The 16,818-nt window shown below is 35.4% G+C and overlaps 1 protein-coding gene across 4 annotated transcripts in view; it reads right to left on the bottom strand.

Annotated features, from left to right (window-relative positions):
* Nucleotides 1–11,092: 11,092 nt before the first annotated feature.
* The window catches only part of LOC145291408 (E3 ubiquitin-protein ligase ZSWIM2-like), a 68,127-nt gene continuing 62,401 nt past the window's right edge, over nucleotides 11,093–16,818 (bottom strand). For 3 of the 4 annotated variants that reach the window (XR_013869407.1, XR_013869405.1, XR_013869406.1), the window contains 2 exons: nucleotides 12,257–12,969; nucleotides 11,093–12,226 (listed from right to left, as the gene is read on the bottom strand). Coding sequence is in view for 1 of the 4 variants with exons in the window: in XM_080137215.1 (XP_079993341.1) it covers nucleotides 12,760–12,969 (210 nt within the window). In the remaining 3 variants the exon portion in view is untranslated. Of the gene's footprint in view, nucleotides 12,970–16,818 lie in introns of all 4 variants that reach the window. The other variant, XM_080137215.1, reaches the window with a different exon arrangement.

Below are 16,818 nucleotides of genomic sequence, written 5' to 3' on the forward strand. Positions count from 1 at the left end.
TCCAATATTATGTCGTTTTTTTTTTTGTTTGTTTTTTTTTTATGCCGTAGTAGTATCGTATGAATTAGACTTTTTTTTATATCACTATTTTTAAGCCAGTCTGAAAAATTGTCTTCAGGTAGATGGGTTGTCGCATAGCTTCCTTCCAGTCGAGTGACTGGACATGGTCTGTGTCTTGCGGACATCCTTGCATTGATCTGATTCAGTTTGCGGCTACCCCCACTGCTTCCTACTATTTGTAGCACAACCTGGGAGGCGCAAAGTTTGGTTTTCAATAATGATCCCCTCCTTTAGGAGCATTATTTTTCTATTCCTCCTTCCATGTCTCAACTGTGTCGAAATTTTTGAGTTGTAGAAGGGCTTTTGGGACTTGAGTCTGAAGGTATCTGTAGCCTCTTTTAAAATTTTTGGATCGGTACTTTCCTCGACGTTTTGAATCTATTTTTTAGTTGCCTCTTCCCTCCTTATGTGGGTGGTGCGATTGAGGTAGTCATTTTTTTTTTCGTATGTACATTCAGACATTGTGAGGTGATACGCATAGTTTCTCAGAGTTTTGAGTTTTTGATAATTGGCTCTGAGACCATACTGGGGCAAAGTATTCTGCAGCACTGTAGCACTAGCAGAGTGCAACTGCTGTTGTTCTGAGGACTCTTTGGGAAGCTCCCCATTGCATTCTGGCTACTTTCTTCAGGAGGTTTTTTCTTTTGGTTATCTTATTTGCACATCCCTTAAAGTAGAGGAGGAGGGCTGCTTCACCAGTTTTAACCTGGAGAGTTCGTCTGGCCTCATTGTTGTTGAGATGGAAGACTGATGTAACTGTCTTTTTGGTGTTCATCTTTAAGTATCACTTGTCAAAGAATGTTTCTATAAGGGTGGTGTCCACAGTCTGTGTCTTTCCCAGCTGTCTGATGAGCCAACACTCAGTCGTCTGTGTATCCTAATTTTACTGAGGTAATTGTGGGCATGTTGCTGATATAGATGTGGAAGAGTGTTGGCACATGTACTGAGCCTTGGGGGACTCCATTTTTTTATTTTCCTGGTCTTGCTCTTATCTTCTCCCAGAATGACATGATAATGTCTGGTTCCTGTCATTTTTGCAAGTAAAATTAACATCTTTCTGCAGGGGATGACTTCTGTGAGTTTGAACATGAGTTCTCCTGTCAAAACAGTGTTGTATGCTGCAGAAAGATCGATGAAGGCTGCTCCGGTTTTTGTATGATGTGATGGCAATAATTTAGACTGTTATTAAAGGGTAGTACCTGTTCAGGTTAAAGCCGTACATTTATAGCCTAAACATAATGCGAGAAAATCGTGTTTAAATACACACACACACAAATGTATATAAAAAAAAAATGCGAGTTCGGATTTCAACAAAATTAAAAAATAATAATATAGATAATATGATTTACCCATGATGGAACGAAAATTTTTCATATTTCGACAATTACATAAATTAATTAAGTAGTTTTAAAAAAAAAAAAAAATTATGACATAGCAAAACGTTGTGTTTTGATCCGCCATGTTTAATAAATAAGAAAGTGACTACTCAATTCGAACTACTGAGATCAAAATCAGTCTTATAATGGCTACAATTTTACAATTTACTATTAAAATTGCTAAAAAAAGTTTTAAAAAATGATTTTCTATATATAAAAAAAACTATTTGATCAATTTACATAATTTTTGGAATATGACATTTTCGTTCCGTGATGGATATATGTATCATAAATATTTTTCTCTCTTTTTTTTTTAATTAGGTTGAATTCTGTATAAGAACACCAAAAAACTGCAAGACTTTAAGTTTATGTTTTTTGCATGCATGTTTAAATAAATTAAAGGTGTTTCTTCCGTTTATAGGCTGTGTTGAAATAACATTATCATTTAAACACCCATTCTTAGCCTGGGGAGGAGGACTTTATTAACTATTCTGTATCTTACAATTTAATAAACAAAAAATACTATAAAATTTGAATTTAAATTGAAAATTCTACTTAAAGAAAATAGCATGATTCATAAACTGCAGAAGTTCTAAATTAAAAAATCATGTGAAATAATTTTTTAAATAATTTATTTTTATAACTAGCAGGCCCTGTGTATCGGTGTTGCCCGATGGAAATATGACACAAAACCAGAACAGATATGGTAAAGCCTCCCCCTCCTCTGCCAAGAACAACATAAACTACGGTTGCTAGTTGGGGGCCATTGCTGGCACTGGAAAATAGCAGGCACTGGCAGTCGTGATTAAAATGAAATAATTTTACTTTTATTGTCGGGCATTATCTGGCAGTGACAGTTAGAGGAAGCCACTGGCTGTGATTACTGGCAAATAGTGCTGGTTTGAGTGGATTACATAAAAAAGTATTCCATCTGTCCGGTCTTCAGTTAGTAATGGAGAAATCCTTCTAGACTGTAGTAGCTTTGAATTTTTATTTTAATCAAGAGTATTTAATTATTGTATATTTTGCCATAAAAAAAAACTGTTGTGTCTGTTTGGTCCTCGGTTAGTCATGGAGAAATGTTTATAGATTGAGGCAATTTTAATTTTTTCCCCCAATCAAAAGTGCACTTTATTTTGGGTGGAGGGCTGGATTTTGCTCACATTAAAAATGAGAGTATTTAACTGGATTCTAGTGGTGGAGGCTTTCAAAGCTACACCTTTTCCATATTTTAAGAAGTGCATAATACTTATACACAGTTATATAAAAAAAAAAATTGTCAAATAAACATTGATGAAAAAGAGAGATACGAATTAATGTAAGCAGCAAAAGTCAAATTGACGAACACACAAACACAAAGCTTTTACCATTGGATTAGAGTTAACATTAATATTCAGAAACCTTTGCATAACATGGGGAGAGGAGACAGGAAACTATTAAAAAGTGCAACTATAAGTTACAATAAGGTAAGCAAATGGATGCAAAAAAAATCATATTAAAATTAATGGAATTAGTTTTTAAAGAAATTATTAAAAAAAATATAGACGCAGATCACAGTGTTTTTTGTTAGCCATCCTATATTTTTAAAAAGCAGTATAAGAAAACGAAATAACGTTGCATGGTTCTTGAAAACAGTGTCTATTCCAATATTCATTAATTTCAAGTAATCGTATGCTAATCAGAAGTAACTATAACTTGGCAAGGGAGAGGTCGTTATTTCAAGGTGTGTTGTGGAAAGAACTTAAGTTAAATGTATAGGAAAGAAAACTAAACAAGGACAGTGTTGTATCAGAAGCTGTTGCTAATGCAGAGGAATTCCTGGTGGAGGGTAGCATGAGAAAAAAAACAGTGGGTGAAAATCGTGCTCCCACTATTAAACATGTCGTAATTTGGAATATGATGCCTCTAGGAATAAATATGGTTGATAACAAAGAAAGTGAACTATAAGTTACCCCAAAATGACAACAGATAATAGCTATTAGCCTGGCTGTATTGAATTTATAGGTGGCATCTGTAGTTGCAAATCTACAATGCTTTTTTCTAGAGGGGAAAAATAGCATCTAAGATTTTATTTTGTATCTTTATTCATAATTTCCGATCCTGTTTTTGACTAAACCATTACTTCTCTAACTTCCGTTTCTACAGCAACTCTATTTCTTTTTTCCTAGTGATTATTTCTATACTTGTGTACATTTCAGGGATGTTCTTCTTAAGATTAAAAGTGTAATACTAAATAAATCTTAACTCAAAACAGTTTGGATAAGGTTGAACTGCTTACCTAGTCTTTTGCCTTAATTTTCACCTTGGACTCTGCAAACCACTCCCTCCCTAATTTTCCTATTACAGATACAAACTGCACTAGATGATCTGATCATCACATTTTATCATGTATTGACTACCATTACAAAGTTTGATACTCCAAAGCATCTGAACCAGATCTCATCCTTTCTAGACTTATAAAAAATAAGGCCCTGCTGAGATGGGCATTATCCTCTCCAAACTCTACAGAAAATGTTTCCCTGTTAGCTGGAAAAATTGCCTCTGTGGTATCAGTTTTCCAAACTTCTGGCAAAAACCTAATCTGCAAAATTATTGCCTTTGTAGTGAACTACTACTATGATGCTGCTACGGTATGCTTCCCTCATTTCTCTCTTTCTCCCTACTTTTCTACTTTTCCCTTCCTTTCTTCTCTCAACGTCACCAGAGGTTTTAGCCAATAGGAATAGAGGACTAAGTTTGAGGGAGATACAAAGAAGAAATCTGCCTCAGACATGCGGAAATGATAGAAGCATCAACATGCGACTGACCAGTTTCCCTGGGTAAAGACTTTTATCAAAAACATGTACCATCCTCTTTGTACCCCTATATCTTGGAAACTTTTATAAAACATCATCAATCCTAAAGTCTCGTCGCACTTAATTATAACCAATGTTTTCTTTTCCACAACCGTTCTTTTTCAGCACTCTTGTTCTCTCTCTAATTTCGGTGGTGCCCCAAAAAGGGGACCGACCAAAATGGTGACACTTTTTCAAACATCGTTAAAATTTATGGTAACCGCCATACCTTTACTAAAATATTTAAATTGTTAATCAATCTAGAGACAGTTCTTCATTGTTAAAATATTAAGTTTCTTTCTAACCAAATATTTTAGCAGTTATCTTTGAACGTACCACACATTGGATGAGGTAGATGAAGCTAGAATAGTAGGGCTAGATATTTCCAAAGCTTTTGACAAAGTCTGGTATACTTATACGATATTGCTAGATGATTAGTTAATATAATCAAATTTCTTTTAGTTAAAGGGATGATTGAGGTCATTTTTGATGGCCGTACATATAAATAACACCATGTTATAAATAAGTGTATGGTCGCAAGAAAAATACAAATGAAGGAATTAAATTTATATACTTTTATTCTTGTTTTGGTATTGAGGTGTTAATAGTTCCTTCCTGTTGACCTGTTGGCGTTTCTGCTAAACTGTTGTGTCGTCTGTCATGATCGTTGGTTGGCATGTTGGTGAATGGTGCTTCTACATAGAACGGTTTTTGTGGACTGAGGCTCTGTGGCCTCTGCTTGGGCATTTTTATAATTCTTGGGGAAGAATTGGACACAGCGTTTTGGTTGGTTGAGAATGAAAAATTCTTTTTATTTTTTGACTAGAACTCGTACGCAAAGTCCATACTCAGATGACATTTCTCAGTCGCCATTATACCTCGAAGAATCGACCGCATGGTTGACAAAAAAAAGATGGCGGACAGCAAACGTGTCACTATTGTGGATACTCTTCTACATACCCGACTTGTCCAGCCCGAGGGAAAGAATGCAAGAATTGCGACAAGAAAAATCCCTTTGCAAGAGCATGCAAAGCAAAGCCAGTAAGAGTAATTTGTTTCACCAATCCTCCTCCGGTATCCCCTCTACGTCTAGTGACGAGTCTGTGTACTCGGTGGAATTTACACCGTCAATTAAGACACCAAGAGTTACCGCCCTTGTCACTAATTCCCCTGTAATGTTTGTGGTAGACACAGGTGCTAGTGTTAATATAATTGCTGGACACATATATGATGGTTTAAAACACAAACCACATATAAACAAGACAACGACCTGGATATTTGCGTACAGATCTAAACATGCCATACCCATCCGAGGATTTATTAATGCGAGCATAGAATTTCGTTTTGGTTGGTTGAGAATGAAAAATTCTTTTTATTTTTTGACTAGAACTCGTACGCAAAGTCCATACTCAGATGACATTTCTCAGACTTTGTCTCATCACCATCTAGTTTCGGTTCTTTTATGTATGTTGCACCTGTCTGTAAATCAGGGTAGATATGCCTTATTTTGTTTTATAAAAACCACACCAATATCAGTGTTCTTCAGCAGGACAATGATGTGATGTCCACAAGTAAAGGGACATAACCCTAAGAGTTATCTACACTAGAAACTCTTCTTTGCTAAAATGCATAACACTTAGGGATGAAACCCTGACTCCGATTCTGACTCTGAAGGTGAGTACAATCCATACATCCCAGAAGACTTGGAAACGCCCAAAACACAAATAGCTGACCAGTTACCGAGACCAAATCCATCTCGGAAAAGACTGCCCCCAGCCAGACTCAAAGACTTCATAATGTAAGTTAAAAAAATAAATAAATAAAATAAAATAAATAAATAAAATAAAAAAATAGTAAAAAGTAAAATAACACAGATCATCCCACCAAGATAGGAAGGGATGTGATGTCCACAAGTAAAGGGACATAACCCTAAGATTTATCTACCCTTAGATGCGCGCTCTCTAATAAAATAATCTCGGACGGCAGTTATCTGGTGACCGATCTATTGTTAACACCTATGTCTGTGTTGTCGTTCTTTAATGCTGTTTGATTCCCGCCAGATGGGAGCCGCCAACATTATATCTGGTGACAAGAGATTATTTTTCGTGATGAGCTCACGCTACATAATTTTCGGAATTTAATACAAAAGAAAATTTTTTCGGAATTGATACAAAAAAAAAAAAAATGGCCAGCGGTGGTTTACCAGTTTTCCCAGTTTTAGTGTACATCCGGACCAAACCACAACCGCCATTCATTGGAAAAAAATGGATAGATGGGTTGGAGAATTTATTTGTTGCTATGGACATTCACGACGATAAAAAAAAAAAAGTGACACTTCTCCACTATGCAGGAGACGAAGTTTTCGATATTTTCCACGATTTCACAGACCAACAAAAGGGCATAGACGCAACCAACATTTTGGACGACGGCAAATGTAGTTTCGGGCGAATATGAAACTACAAAAAAGTCACTTACAAATCATTTTACGCCACAAAAGAACACATTGTACGAAATTTTCAAATTTCGACGGCCATGCAAGACCCGGACGAAAGCTTAGGCTCGTATCATGCATGACTACAGACTCTAGCCTCTACGTGCGATTTTGAAGATAAAGACAGAGAGATCCTAGCCCAAATTTTGCAGGGGTGCACATCCTCTAAAGTCAGAAGGAAGGCGCTAAGAGACAACTCTATGCTAAAGCAAGTCCTGGACAAAGCTAGGGCAATCGAACTGGCTTATACGCGTGCCGCAGACATGGAGCGTAATGAGCTACACACTCTTTACAGCAACGAGAACCGTACGCGTCTCACACATGGAAATAACGAAAATTTCAACACCAACAGCACTAAAGACATTTGTTGCGAATACACGTGGAAAAACAGTCGCCATTACACCTCGAAGAATCGACCACGTGGTGGACAAAAAAAAGATGGCGGACAGCAAACGTGTCACTATTGTGGATACTCTTATACATACCCGACTTGTCCAGCCCGAGGGAAAGAATGCAAGAATTGCGACAAGAAAAATCCCTTTGCAAGAGCATGCAAAGCAAAGCCGGTAAGAGTAATTTGTTTCACCAATCCTCCTCTGGTATCCCCCTCTACGTCTAGTGACGAGTCTGTGTACTCGGTGGAATTTACACCATCAATTAAAACACCAAAAGTTACCGCCCTGGTCAATAATTCCCCTGTAACGTTTGTGGTAGACACAGGTGCTAGTGTCAATATAATTGCTGGACACATATATGATGGTTTAAAACACAAACCACGTATAAACAAGACAACGACCCGGATATTTGCGTACAGATCTAAACATGCCATACCCATCCGAGGATTTATTAATGCGAGCATAGAATTTCGTGATAAATCCTGTAGGGCTAAGATATTTGTGGTCGACAGCGACAACCCTTTAGTTGGACTGCAGAACCTCTTGAGTGGTCATTCTGCTGAAGCACTGGGAATGATAACATTTAACTTCACGTTCCATGTGACGGTCCTAGTAGATGCAAGCCCAGTTGGATTGGGTGCTGTTCTGACACAAGATGGGAAGGTGCTATGCTATGCCAGTCGTTCCCTCACAGATGTAGAACAGCGATACTCTCAAACTGAGAGAGAGAGAATGTTAGCTGTCGTAGATGCAGCTGAACATCTTCATTTCTATTTATATGGAGCGAGATTCAAAATCACCACCGACCATCGTCCTCTTCTTGGGATTGTAAAAAGTCTTAAACCGACAACAAGGATTGAATGCTGGTGCATTCGTCTCATGCCCTACCAGTACAACCTGGTATACCATCACAGGAAAGATGACCAAAACCCTGCGGACTATCTGAGTCGTCACCCACAACACATACCATCTAAAGACAATGTAGCAGAAGCCTACATAAGTTATGTAGCTCAGAATACAATACCAAAATCGTTAACTCTTGAAGAAGTCAAACAAGCCACAGAACAGGACCCCCAGTTACAAAAGGTCATGGTTGCTGTTAAAAATGGACGATGGAATGACCCCCAGCTATCAAGTTTTTCACCATTCAAGGATGAAATTTCAATACACAATGGTCTCATCCTTCGAGGACACTGACTTGTAATTCCCTCAAAATTAAGGAAGATATCAGTCGATATAGCCCATCAATCTCATCAGGGCATGGTCAAAACCAAGTAACTAATAAGGGAAAAGGTATGGTTCCCAGGAATCGATAGACTGGTGGAGGAAACAATACATGGATGCATTCCCTGCCAAGCCTCAGACACAAGGGACATGAGCCGTAAACCCATACACTCCTCACCACTACCAGTTGCACCATGGACTGAAATCTCAGTTGATTTTGCAGATCCGTTCCCATCAGGTGACTATGTGTTAGTCATAATCGACGATTATATCCGATTCCCTGAAGTGAAGGTAATACCCTCAATATCTGTGTGTACAGTTATTCCCCGTCTAAACATGATCTTTGCTAGACAAGGATATTCGACGATTCTCAAATCTGATAATGGTTTGTCATTTCAAGGACAAGACTTTAGAGACTTAGCGGCACAAGCAGGTTTCAAACATAGACGCATTACACCTCTATGGCCTGAGGCAAATGATGAAGTAGAGCGTTTTATGCGCACTCTAAAAAAATACGTTCTTGCGGCCATGGTGGAAGGCCACAACTGGAAGACCCAGTTACCACATTTCCTAAGGCAATATAGAGCCACCCCCATACCACCACAAAAATATCTTCATTTGAAGCTTGTACAGGCCGAAAAGTGCACATCGGCATACCAAATGGTATCGAAAGCCCAGTAACAGGGCCGGTGCATGAAAAAATAAAAGAAAATGCCTTCAAAGGAAAAGAGAAGATGAAGGGGTACGCCGATAGAAAGACAAAAACAACAGCTCTCAGCCTGGGTGATAAGGTCTTGATCAGACAGAAGAGGCAAAACAAACTGTCACCACCATACAATCCTAAACAATATACCGTTACAAAAATGAAGGGAAGTATGATAACGGTTCAGAGAGGAAATCACCAAGTGACTAGAAACTCTTCTTTGCTAAAATGCATAAAACTTAGGGATGAAACCCTGACTCCAATTCTGACTCTAAAGGTGAGTACAATCCACACATCCCAGAAGACCTAGAAATGCCCAAAACACAAATAGCTGACCAGTTACTGAGACCAAATCCATCTCGGAAAAAACTGCCCCCAGCCAGACTCAAAGACTTCATAATGTAAGTTAAAAAGATAAATAAATAAAATAAAATAATTAAATAAAATAAAAAATAGTAAAAAGTAAAATAACGCAGGTCATCCCACCAAGATAGGAAGGGATGTGATGTCTACAAGTAAAGGGAAATAACCCTAAGATTTATCTACCCTTAGATGCGCGCTCTCTAATAAAATAATCTCGGACGGCAGTTATCTGGTGACCGATCTATTGTTAACACCTATGTCTGTGTTGTCGTTCTTTAATGCTGTTTGATTCCCGCCAGACGGGAGCCACCAACATTATAAATACTTGAGCCTATATTATTTATGATTTTCATAAATGACTTTCCATATCCAATCGAGTCTGAGATGGATGTATTTGCTGATGACAGTATGCTCTATTTCTGACAGTGGGGCAAATCGAATGTTGTAATAGATAATAAGACTTAATTAATTCGTACATTTATATATTTTGATAGATTTATGATCAATGGGTATAGATAAAAGAGTTATTTATTTCTGAGTTGGAATAGTACTCGAGAGTTATCTGCCCCTAATACATGAGTACTGGGGAGTTATCTCAAGTACTATTTAAACATAGGAGATAACTCTTTTATTGGTACTCAGTGGAAAAGTAGTGTTCTAAGTCGATTGAATAAAGAGAAAAGAAATCTTTTCAATGAAAATTTTATTTAAAAAATATCTTTAAAAATAAATTACAAAAAATTCAAAAACAAATCAAACAAATTCTTATCACATTTAAAAAAAAGTAGCAAAAGAGTTCTCTATTTATATGATATATAGATCATTAATTGAAAGTTGAATTCAAAGCGCTTTTCAGTTGTTTGTTTGTTTTTTATATAAACATATCACATTTTGTATTATTTTTTTACAGTAGTCTGAAAAATCCAAATAATATGAATAAATCCTAATCTTGCTTTTCAGTTGTTTGTTTGTTTTTTATATAAACATATCACATTTTGTATTATTTTTTTACACTAGTCTGAAAAATCCAAATAATATGAATAAATCCTAATCTTAAAAATTCATAAACATATAATTGCTCCTTTTGATTCTGCGCATTTGGATCAACATGAATTATCTTCCTTGATTCCTAATGACTTCCCACCAGAGGTCACAACAATTATGTGGTTCAGCCAAGATTGTTCTTTTTGTTATTAGTGATTTTGATTGAAGACAGAGCATTAGTTGCAGCCAGAATACAAAGATAAGATTAACCATTTAATTTTGACTTCCTTAAATGAACAAGATGAATAAAACGACATTCACCAGTGACTCAGCTCAATGCTGACATGCAAAAAGATAAGTGGCTTTCAAATATGAACTTTTCGTCTTATTACAGCTTGTAACTGTTTTTTTTAGCAACTCATTGTTGCCATTTCTTTCCATAAATAATAATTACATGTTTGAAAAACATTATTCATATTTCTCCATCATGTTTTGTTTATATCATTAAAATTTCCATATTTTACTTAAAAAAAAAAAAAAGAAGAGCAGTTGTTATTAAAGGTTATAATAAGGCAAGGGTTAATATTTCAAAGTCTTTTAGGGAGTTGAGTTAATGCTTTTCGGGCACTCCCTAATAAAATAAATATTTCAACACAAGCTACTGAATAAACGAACAAACGACTTCGTAAAACTTGCAAGGAAAAGGTTTATTGAAGCAAGGGCATGGCGCTATTTAGATAAAGCTAGGATAGGACTCGTCTGCCTTAGCCCGGTAGTTAATCCCCAGTGGGAATTGTAGATACCGGTGTAGGCAGAGAGAGAGAGTGTGAGGAAACAGGTCCGCTCTCTTTGACGTCTCGCTGGAAAAGGGTAGAGTTTTTCTCGTCTGGGACGAAAGCAGTTATAGTTCCTTAAGGGGGTAAGGAAGATCCCTGCGCTATGCCTCTGATTGGTCAGTATGTGTCATATCGCACAGTCAGGGGAGGCACTGACGCACAAGAAAAGAGTTCTATTTGTTTCTGCTACAGTCTCAAATCTTTTTGTATGTTTGCTGATGTGCGTTCAATCAAAACCTCTCCTAACAAAGGGAGAAATCCTGTTGGCTAAGCAATATACTGGTGGCGACCTCTGGTGAAAAGCCAAAGTCATAGTATATCTGTGGTGATTGAATCACGATGCTAAAAAGCAAATGGCTATGACTGCTTACACCTTTTGTTTCTTTTATTTTTGTTGGAATTCATTTTCCTCCAAAAGTAACACCTATATGTGAATATAATAAACCAGTGTGAACTTAGAAATTCCCATAAGAGCTGATCAAGAAAATCAATTTCAGAGAGACTTTCCAGCCACCAGCCCGAATAAAAGGAACCCAAGAAAGAAGGTAAATGCACACATGCACAATACGATGCAGACCAATACACTATGAACTGACTTGCAAATACCATTCCCTCAACTCCTTTAATCAAACACGTTTGTACTATGAAAATTTACTGACATGAAAGTAACTTTTATATTTTTATATCGTGTATAAAAATGTTTTCTCATAAATTTTTGTATTTCTCCATTTTTCATCCATAAAACTATGTTTATGTAGCTGCGTTAATATGTATGGTCATACACAGAACACAGCAGATCAAGAGAAGTAAACCTCAATAAAGTATCCTGCTATCCCCATGGGTAGCAGTAGTCCCTGTGGCGTCCAACGAAAGTGTGGCAGCATCTCAAAGAACAGTGTGCTTGTGCGGATGACCATCTTCTTGACAATGGACAAGCGTATTGCTCCAATTAATGGAAAACTATGACGAGATGGTGTCTCGATAAAATACCCATCCCCTTGGAGAGGTTAGTATTAGGAAGATCATACAACTGTAAAAATTAGCTTCAATCTCATATGTCATGTCAAACATGGCAAAATGTCAAACCCTCAGACATGAAGAAAAAAAGGGAAGTAAAACTGAATAAGACAAAATTACTATCAAATGACCCTTCTATTATTTCAAATGTTTCATTTTATCTGCTGTATGTTCCATATATGGCCTTCATTTTCTTCCTTTGTCAAAACAATAACTTTTATACCTCAATATATATTAAATGTTGGTGTCGTTCTTCGCCCTTACCCAAAACACTCCAAATTGGCATCTATGTGGCATCTATCATGCCACATATCAAGGAATATAGCTTATATCAATGCAGGCACATGAAATCAAAGGTAGATAACATTTGAAATCAATATATATACAGAGAATGGTTTATAGAAATATGTATTGTATCATTCCACAGTTTTGTACTGAACTGAGAGAGAAGATCTTGTAAGAAAATTGATGATATTTTATTGATTTGTTTCCTTTGATTCATAATGTTTTAAATACATTTCATATCCTTCAAGAGTCAAGTGTTGCACTGCGGTTGGTTTTGACTTTTCCAGAATTGCAGTTTTACATTTCGATGCCTGTGATGGGTTCGATTTCAATTTCTTTGGCCAAATTTGATCAAGTTTACTTGGAAGAGAGAATCCTTTCAACAGAAGATTTGGAACATCCTAAAAAAGATTGTTTTTAAAAATACAAACACAAATTTAAAGATAGTTGATAAAAGCAAATTTATTCTTAGTAAATTTATCTTCGTAATCAAAACTACATGAGTGAAAATACTACTACTACTATTATTACTACGACTAATAACAATAATTTTTACAGCATACGTTATCCATACTTTAAAACTACATTTCTATGTAATAATCATTTTGAAGACCTATGTTTAAAAAGTCTAGCAAAAATTAATGGTCAGATTTTTATGAAATTTTCAATACATATTCAATTTTAAATTAACTTATATTTTAAAAGCAGGGGGATCTGTTTTTAGGTGTTCTGCCTCTCCCCATTTCATGTTACAAAAACTAAACAAAATAGATTTAGGTCCATAAAAATTGCAACATTTTATAAAGCTGAATAGTTTAAATAATTAAATATATATATATATATATATATATATATATATATATATATATATATATATATATATATAAACCCATTACTTATTTTACTAACTTTGAACTTATAAATAAAAAATGGACATAAAAACAATATTATGTTTTAATAAAAAGCAACGTTTTTTTTTTCAATAATATATACTATAATTAGTTAAATTATAAAAAAAAATAGAATTCTAAAACATAATTAATTTTAAAAAAATTTGAATAAAATAAAATTCCAACATTATGTAATATTAAGTTTTAAACATAAAGGTTTTCCAATTTTAAAAAAAATATTTTCATATATTAATTTGACTAGAAGATTCTTGCAGAATTTTTAATTTTGATTTCAAATGATGTATTTTCAAATAAGTTTTCATTATAATGCCTTTATTTTATATATCATTTTAAAGAGCATTTTTCGCTCTATCTAATCGTTTAAATTACAATCGTTTTAAAACAATTATGTCTTCTTTTCAGAACGTTGAATACAAGATGGAAAAAAACGCAAATTCACACTATTTTCTTTTTTCAATTCAAGCTAGGCTGAAAAGCTGCTGAAACAGTTCGCCATATCAACAAAGCGTTTGGCCTAGGAACCACTACTGAATGCACAGCATCATTGTGTTTTAAAAAATTTTGTAATGGTGCTGAGATTCTTGAAGATGATGAGCATAGTGGTTGGCCATCGGATGTTGGCAATGATCAATTAAAACCAATCCACGCACAACTGTTTAAAAACTTGCTTCTGAATTAGATGTAACATTTACAACGACTTCCAATCACTTGAGAGAGATTGGAAAGACAAAAAAAAAAAACTTGAGAAATGGGTGCCTCACGAATTAAATGACCACGAAAAGAAACGCCATTATGAAGTGTAATCTTCCCTTCTTTTACGCCACAAGAAGGACCCGTTTCTCAACCGGGTTGTGACTTGTGGTGAAAAGTGGGTTATTTACAACAACCAGTGATACTCAGCTCAGTGATTAGACACCGATGAAGCTCCACAACACTTCCTGAAGTCAGAGTTGCACCAAAAGAAGGTCATGCTGACTGTTTGGTCGTCTGCAACTGGTTTCATCGATTACAGTGGAGAAATACTGTCAGCAAATGGATGAAATGCTTCAGAAACTTTGACAACAACATCCTGCATTAGTCAGCAGAAAAGGCCCAATTCTTTTCCATGACATGCCCGACTGCATGTTGTTAAACCGACTCTGCAGAAGTTGAACGAATTGGGCTATGAAACTTTGCCTCATCCATCATTCTCTCCAGATCTCTTTTCAAGTATCTTGACAACTTTCTGCATGAGAAATGCTTAAAAATATTAAGTGATATAAAAACGCCTTCAGCTATTTCATCACCATCAGAATGCAAGATTTTTACAGTAATGGCATAAATACACTTGTTTTGCGTTGGCAAAAGTGTGTTGATTCTAATGGTGCTTATTTCGATCAATAAATTTTTGTTTGAGCCAAGATATGTTCATCTGAATTCAAAAGTTAAAAACTGCAAAAACTTTCTTGTCAACCTGATAATATAAAAAATGACTATTGGCAATTATAAAATAGCAAAGTCAACTACAACTTGAAATTATTTTAATTGTTAAAAGGTGTTTATTTCTAGTGGGGGGAGGGTAACTTGATTTTAGCGCCTATTTTCAAAGAAATATACGGATGTCTCTAATTAATAAAATTAACATAAACAATAGCAAAATAATGTTACTTCCCTGATTCAATTAAAGTGATTAGCATAATCCATAAAAAGTATGCACAATTATAAGATAGACAAAAAATGATGATGTGGCTGATAGTGCATAAAATGTTGGCAATTTCACACAAATAATTTGGATATCCTTAATAATCATGGAACGAAATTTGTCTTTGTAATCAAAACTAAATAAGTGAAACTACTACTAATACTACTACTACTACTAATAATAATAATATAATAATAATCATGACAATAACAACAACAACAACAACAATAATAATCCTGCTCACAGAACCAAAGGGTCAAGGAGGATGGAAAGACTGAAGATGGAAAGCACTAACCAGACCTTCACTAAATAAATGCAAAGAGGGCTGGAACCTTGAGGGGAGAACTCTTACTGCTACCCAAATTCCAGTGATGACCAATGGTCATTGCCAGCGAGAAATCAATGGCAAGCGACTGTTACATTAATGCAAATTCATTTGCAAAGGTTATTGAAAGAGGTAGAGAGTATTAGAAATTTGGAGAGACTTGTTGCCAACCATACTCCAGGGAACACCACCGGTTGTTGGCAGTGAACAATTTCTGATTGCAGATGCAATTTAACTCTACCTTCGTTTTGATCATCACTTGTTCAGATTTAAACTGAGTCCATTAACTGACATTCCTTTTTCTTGATGGAACACTTGAGATTAACTTGTCCTTTTCAAGACAAATGCTGTCCTTTTCAGGACAATTGAAAAATCTACAACACTGACAATTTCTCTTTTGGTTCTTCAATCTAAGTGTTATGTACACACTTGATCAATATCATTAGAGAAGCAACCAGACCTGCTGATCTGTTCTTCCACCTCATTGTGATGTCCATACTATGACTATCATCATTGAAGAATCCAGCTGACCATGCACTTAACATCAACTGAATCTAGCCATTCATAACGATACCTTCTGATAAAATAATAGCAGTTATTTTTATATGTAATTTAATTTTTTTTTTTATCCAACCCCAAAGAAGGCACTAAAATGCAAGGAGCCACTGTGAATGAGAGGGGCATACTTACAGGGGCATTTTAAGTGAAGAGTTGCTTGTCATCATTTTTTTTTTTTTTTTAATGCATTGCCTTTGTGTCTCTCAAAAGTTGGAGAGCAACCTACACAAAATGCCTTGCAAAGGATTAAACTTCATTCCTGTTTATAAAGATAAGAACGTAAAGGGGAAGTAACTTCTGATGATTAATGAATTAGTTCTTCTTAACTTTTAACATTCTATAGTGATGTTTGCATACCCAATATATATTAAAGAACTGTTTTTCTAGTCATACTGCCAAGTTTCATAACAATATACCAAAGTTCAGGCACTGTAGACATTTAAATGAAAATCACAAAAAAAAACATGCTTTTTTGATAATTTCTGAATAATTGTCAACAGGATATTCAGAATCTCTATTTCTCTCTATATATAAAAGTTACTTCGTGTGTCTGTGTGTGTGAGAGTTCATTCCCTACAGACTCTGAAATAACTGGGCCGATTTTTTTTTAATTTTCAGACAAATGTATTTATGTGTTCTTAGCTTTTTTATCAGAATGCTCTGATAAGTATTTAAAATCGATAATCAAAAAAATCCAATTAAAGATGGTACAGTCCAATTTTGACCAAATTTAATACCCTTATACAGCCTAACATCACAAGTGCATTTGAGAAAA

Source organism: Euprymna scolopes, chromosome 12 (genome assembly GCF_053919585.1).
Source record: "Euprymna scolopes isolate OS-2025 chromosome 12, ASM5391958v1, whole genome shotgun sequence".
Classification (NCBI taxonomy): domain Eukaryota; kingdom Metazoa; phylum Mollusca; class Cephalopoda; order Sepiida; family Sepiolidae; genus Euprymna; species Euprymna scolopes.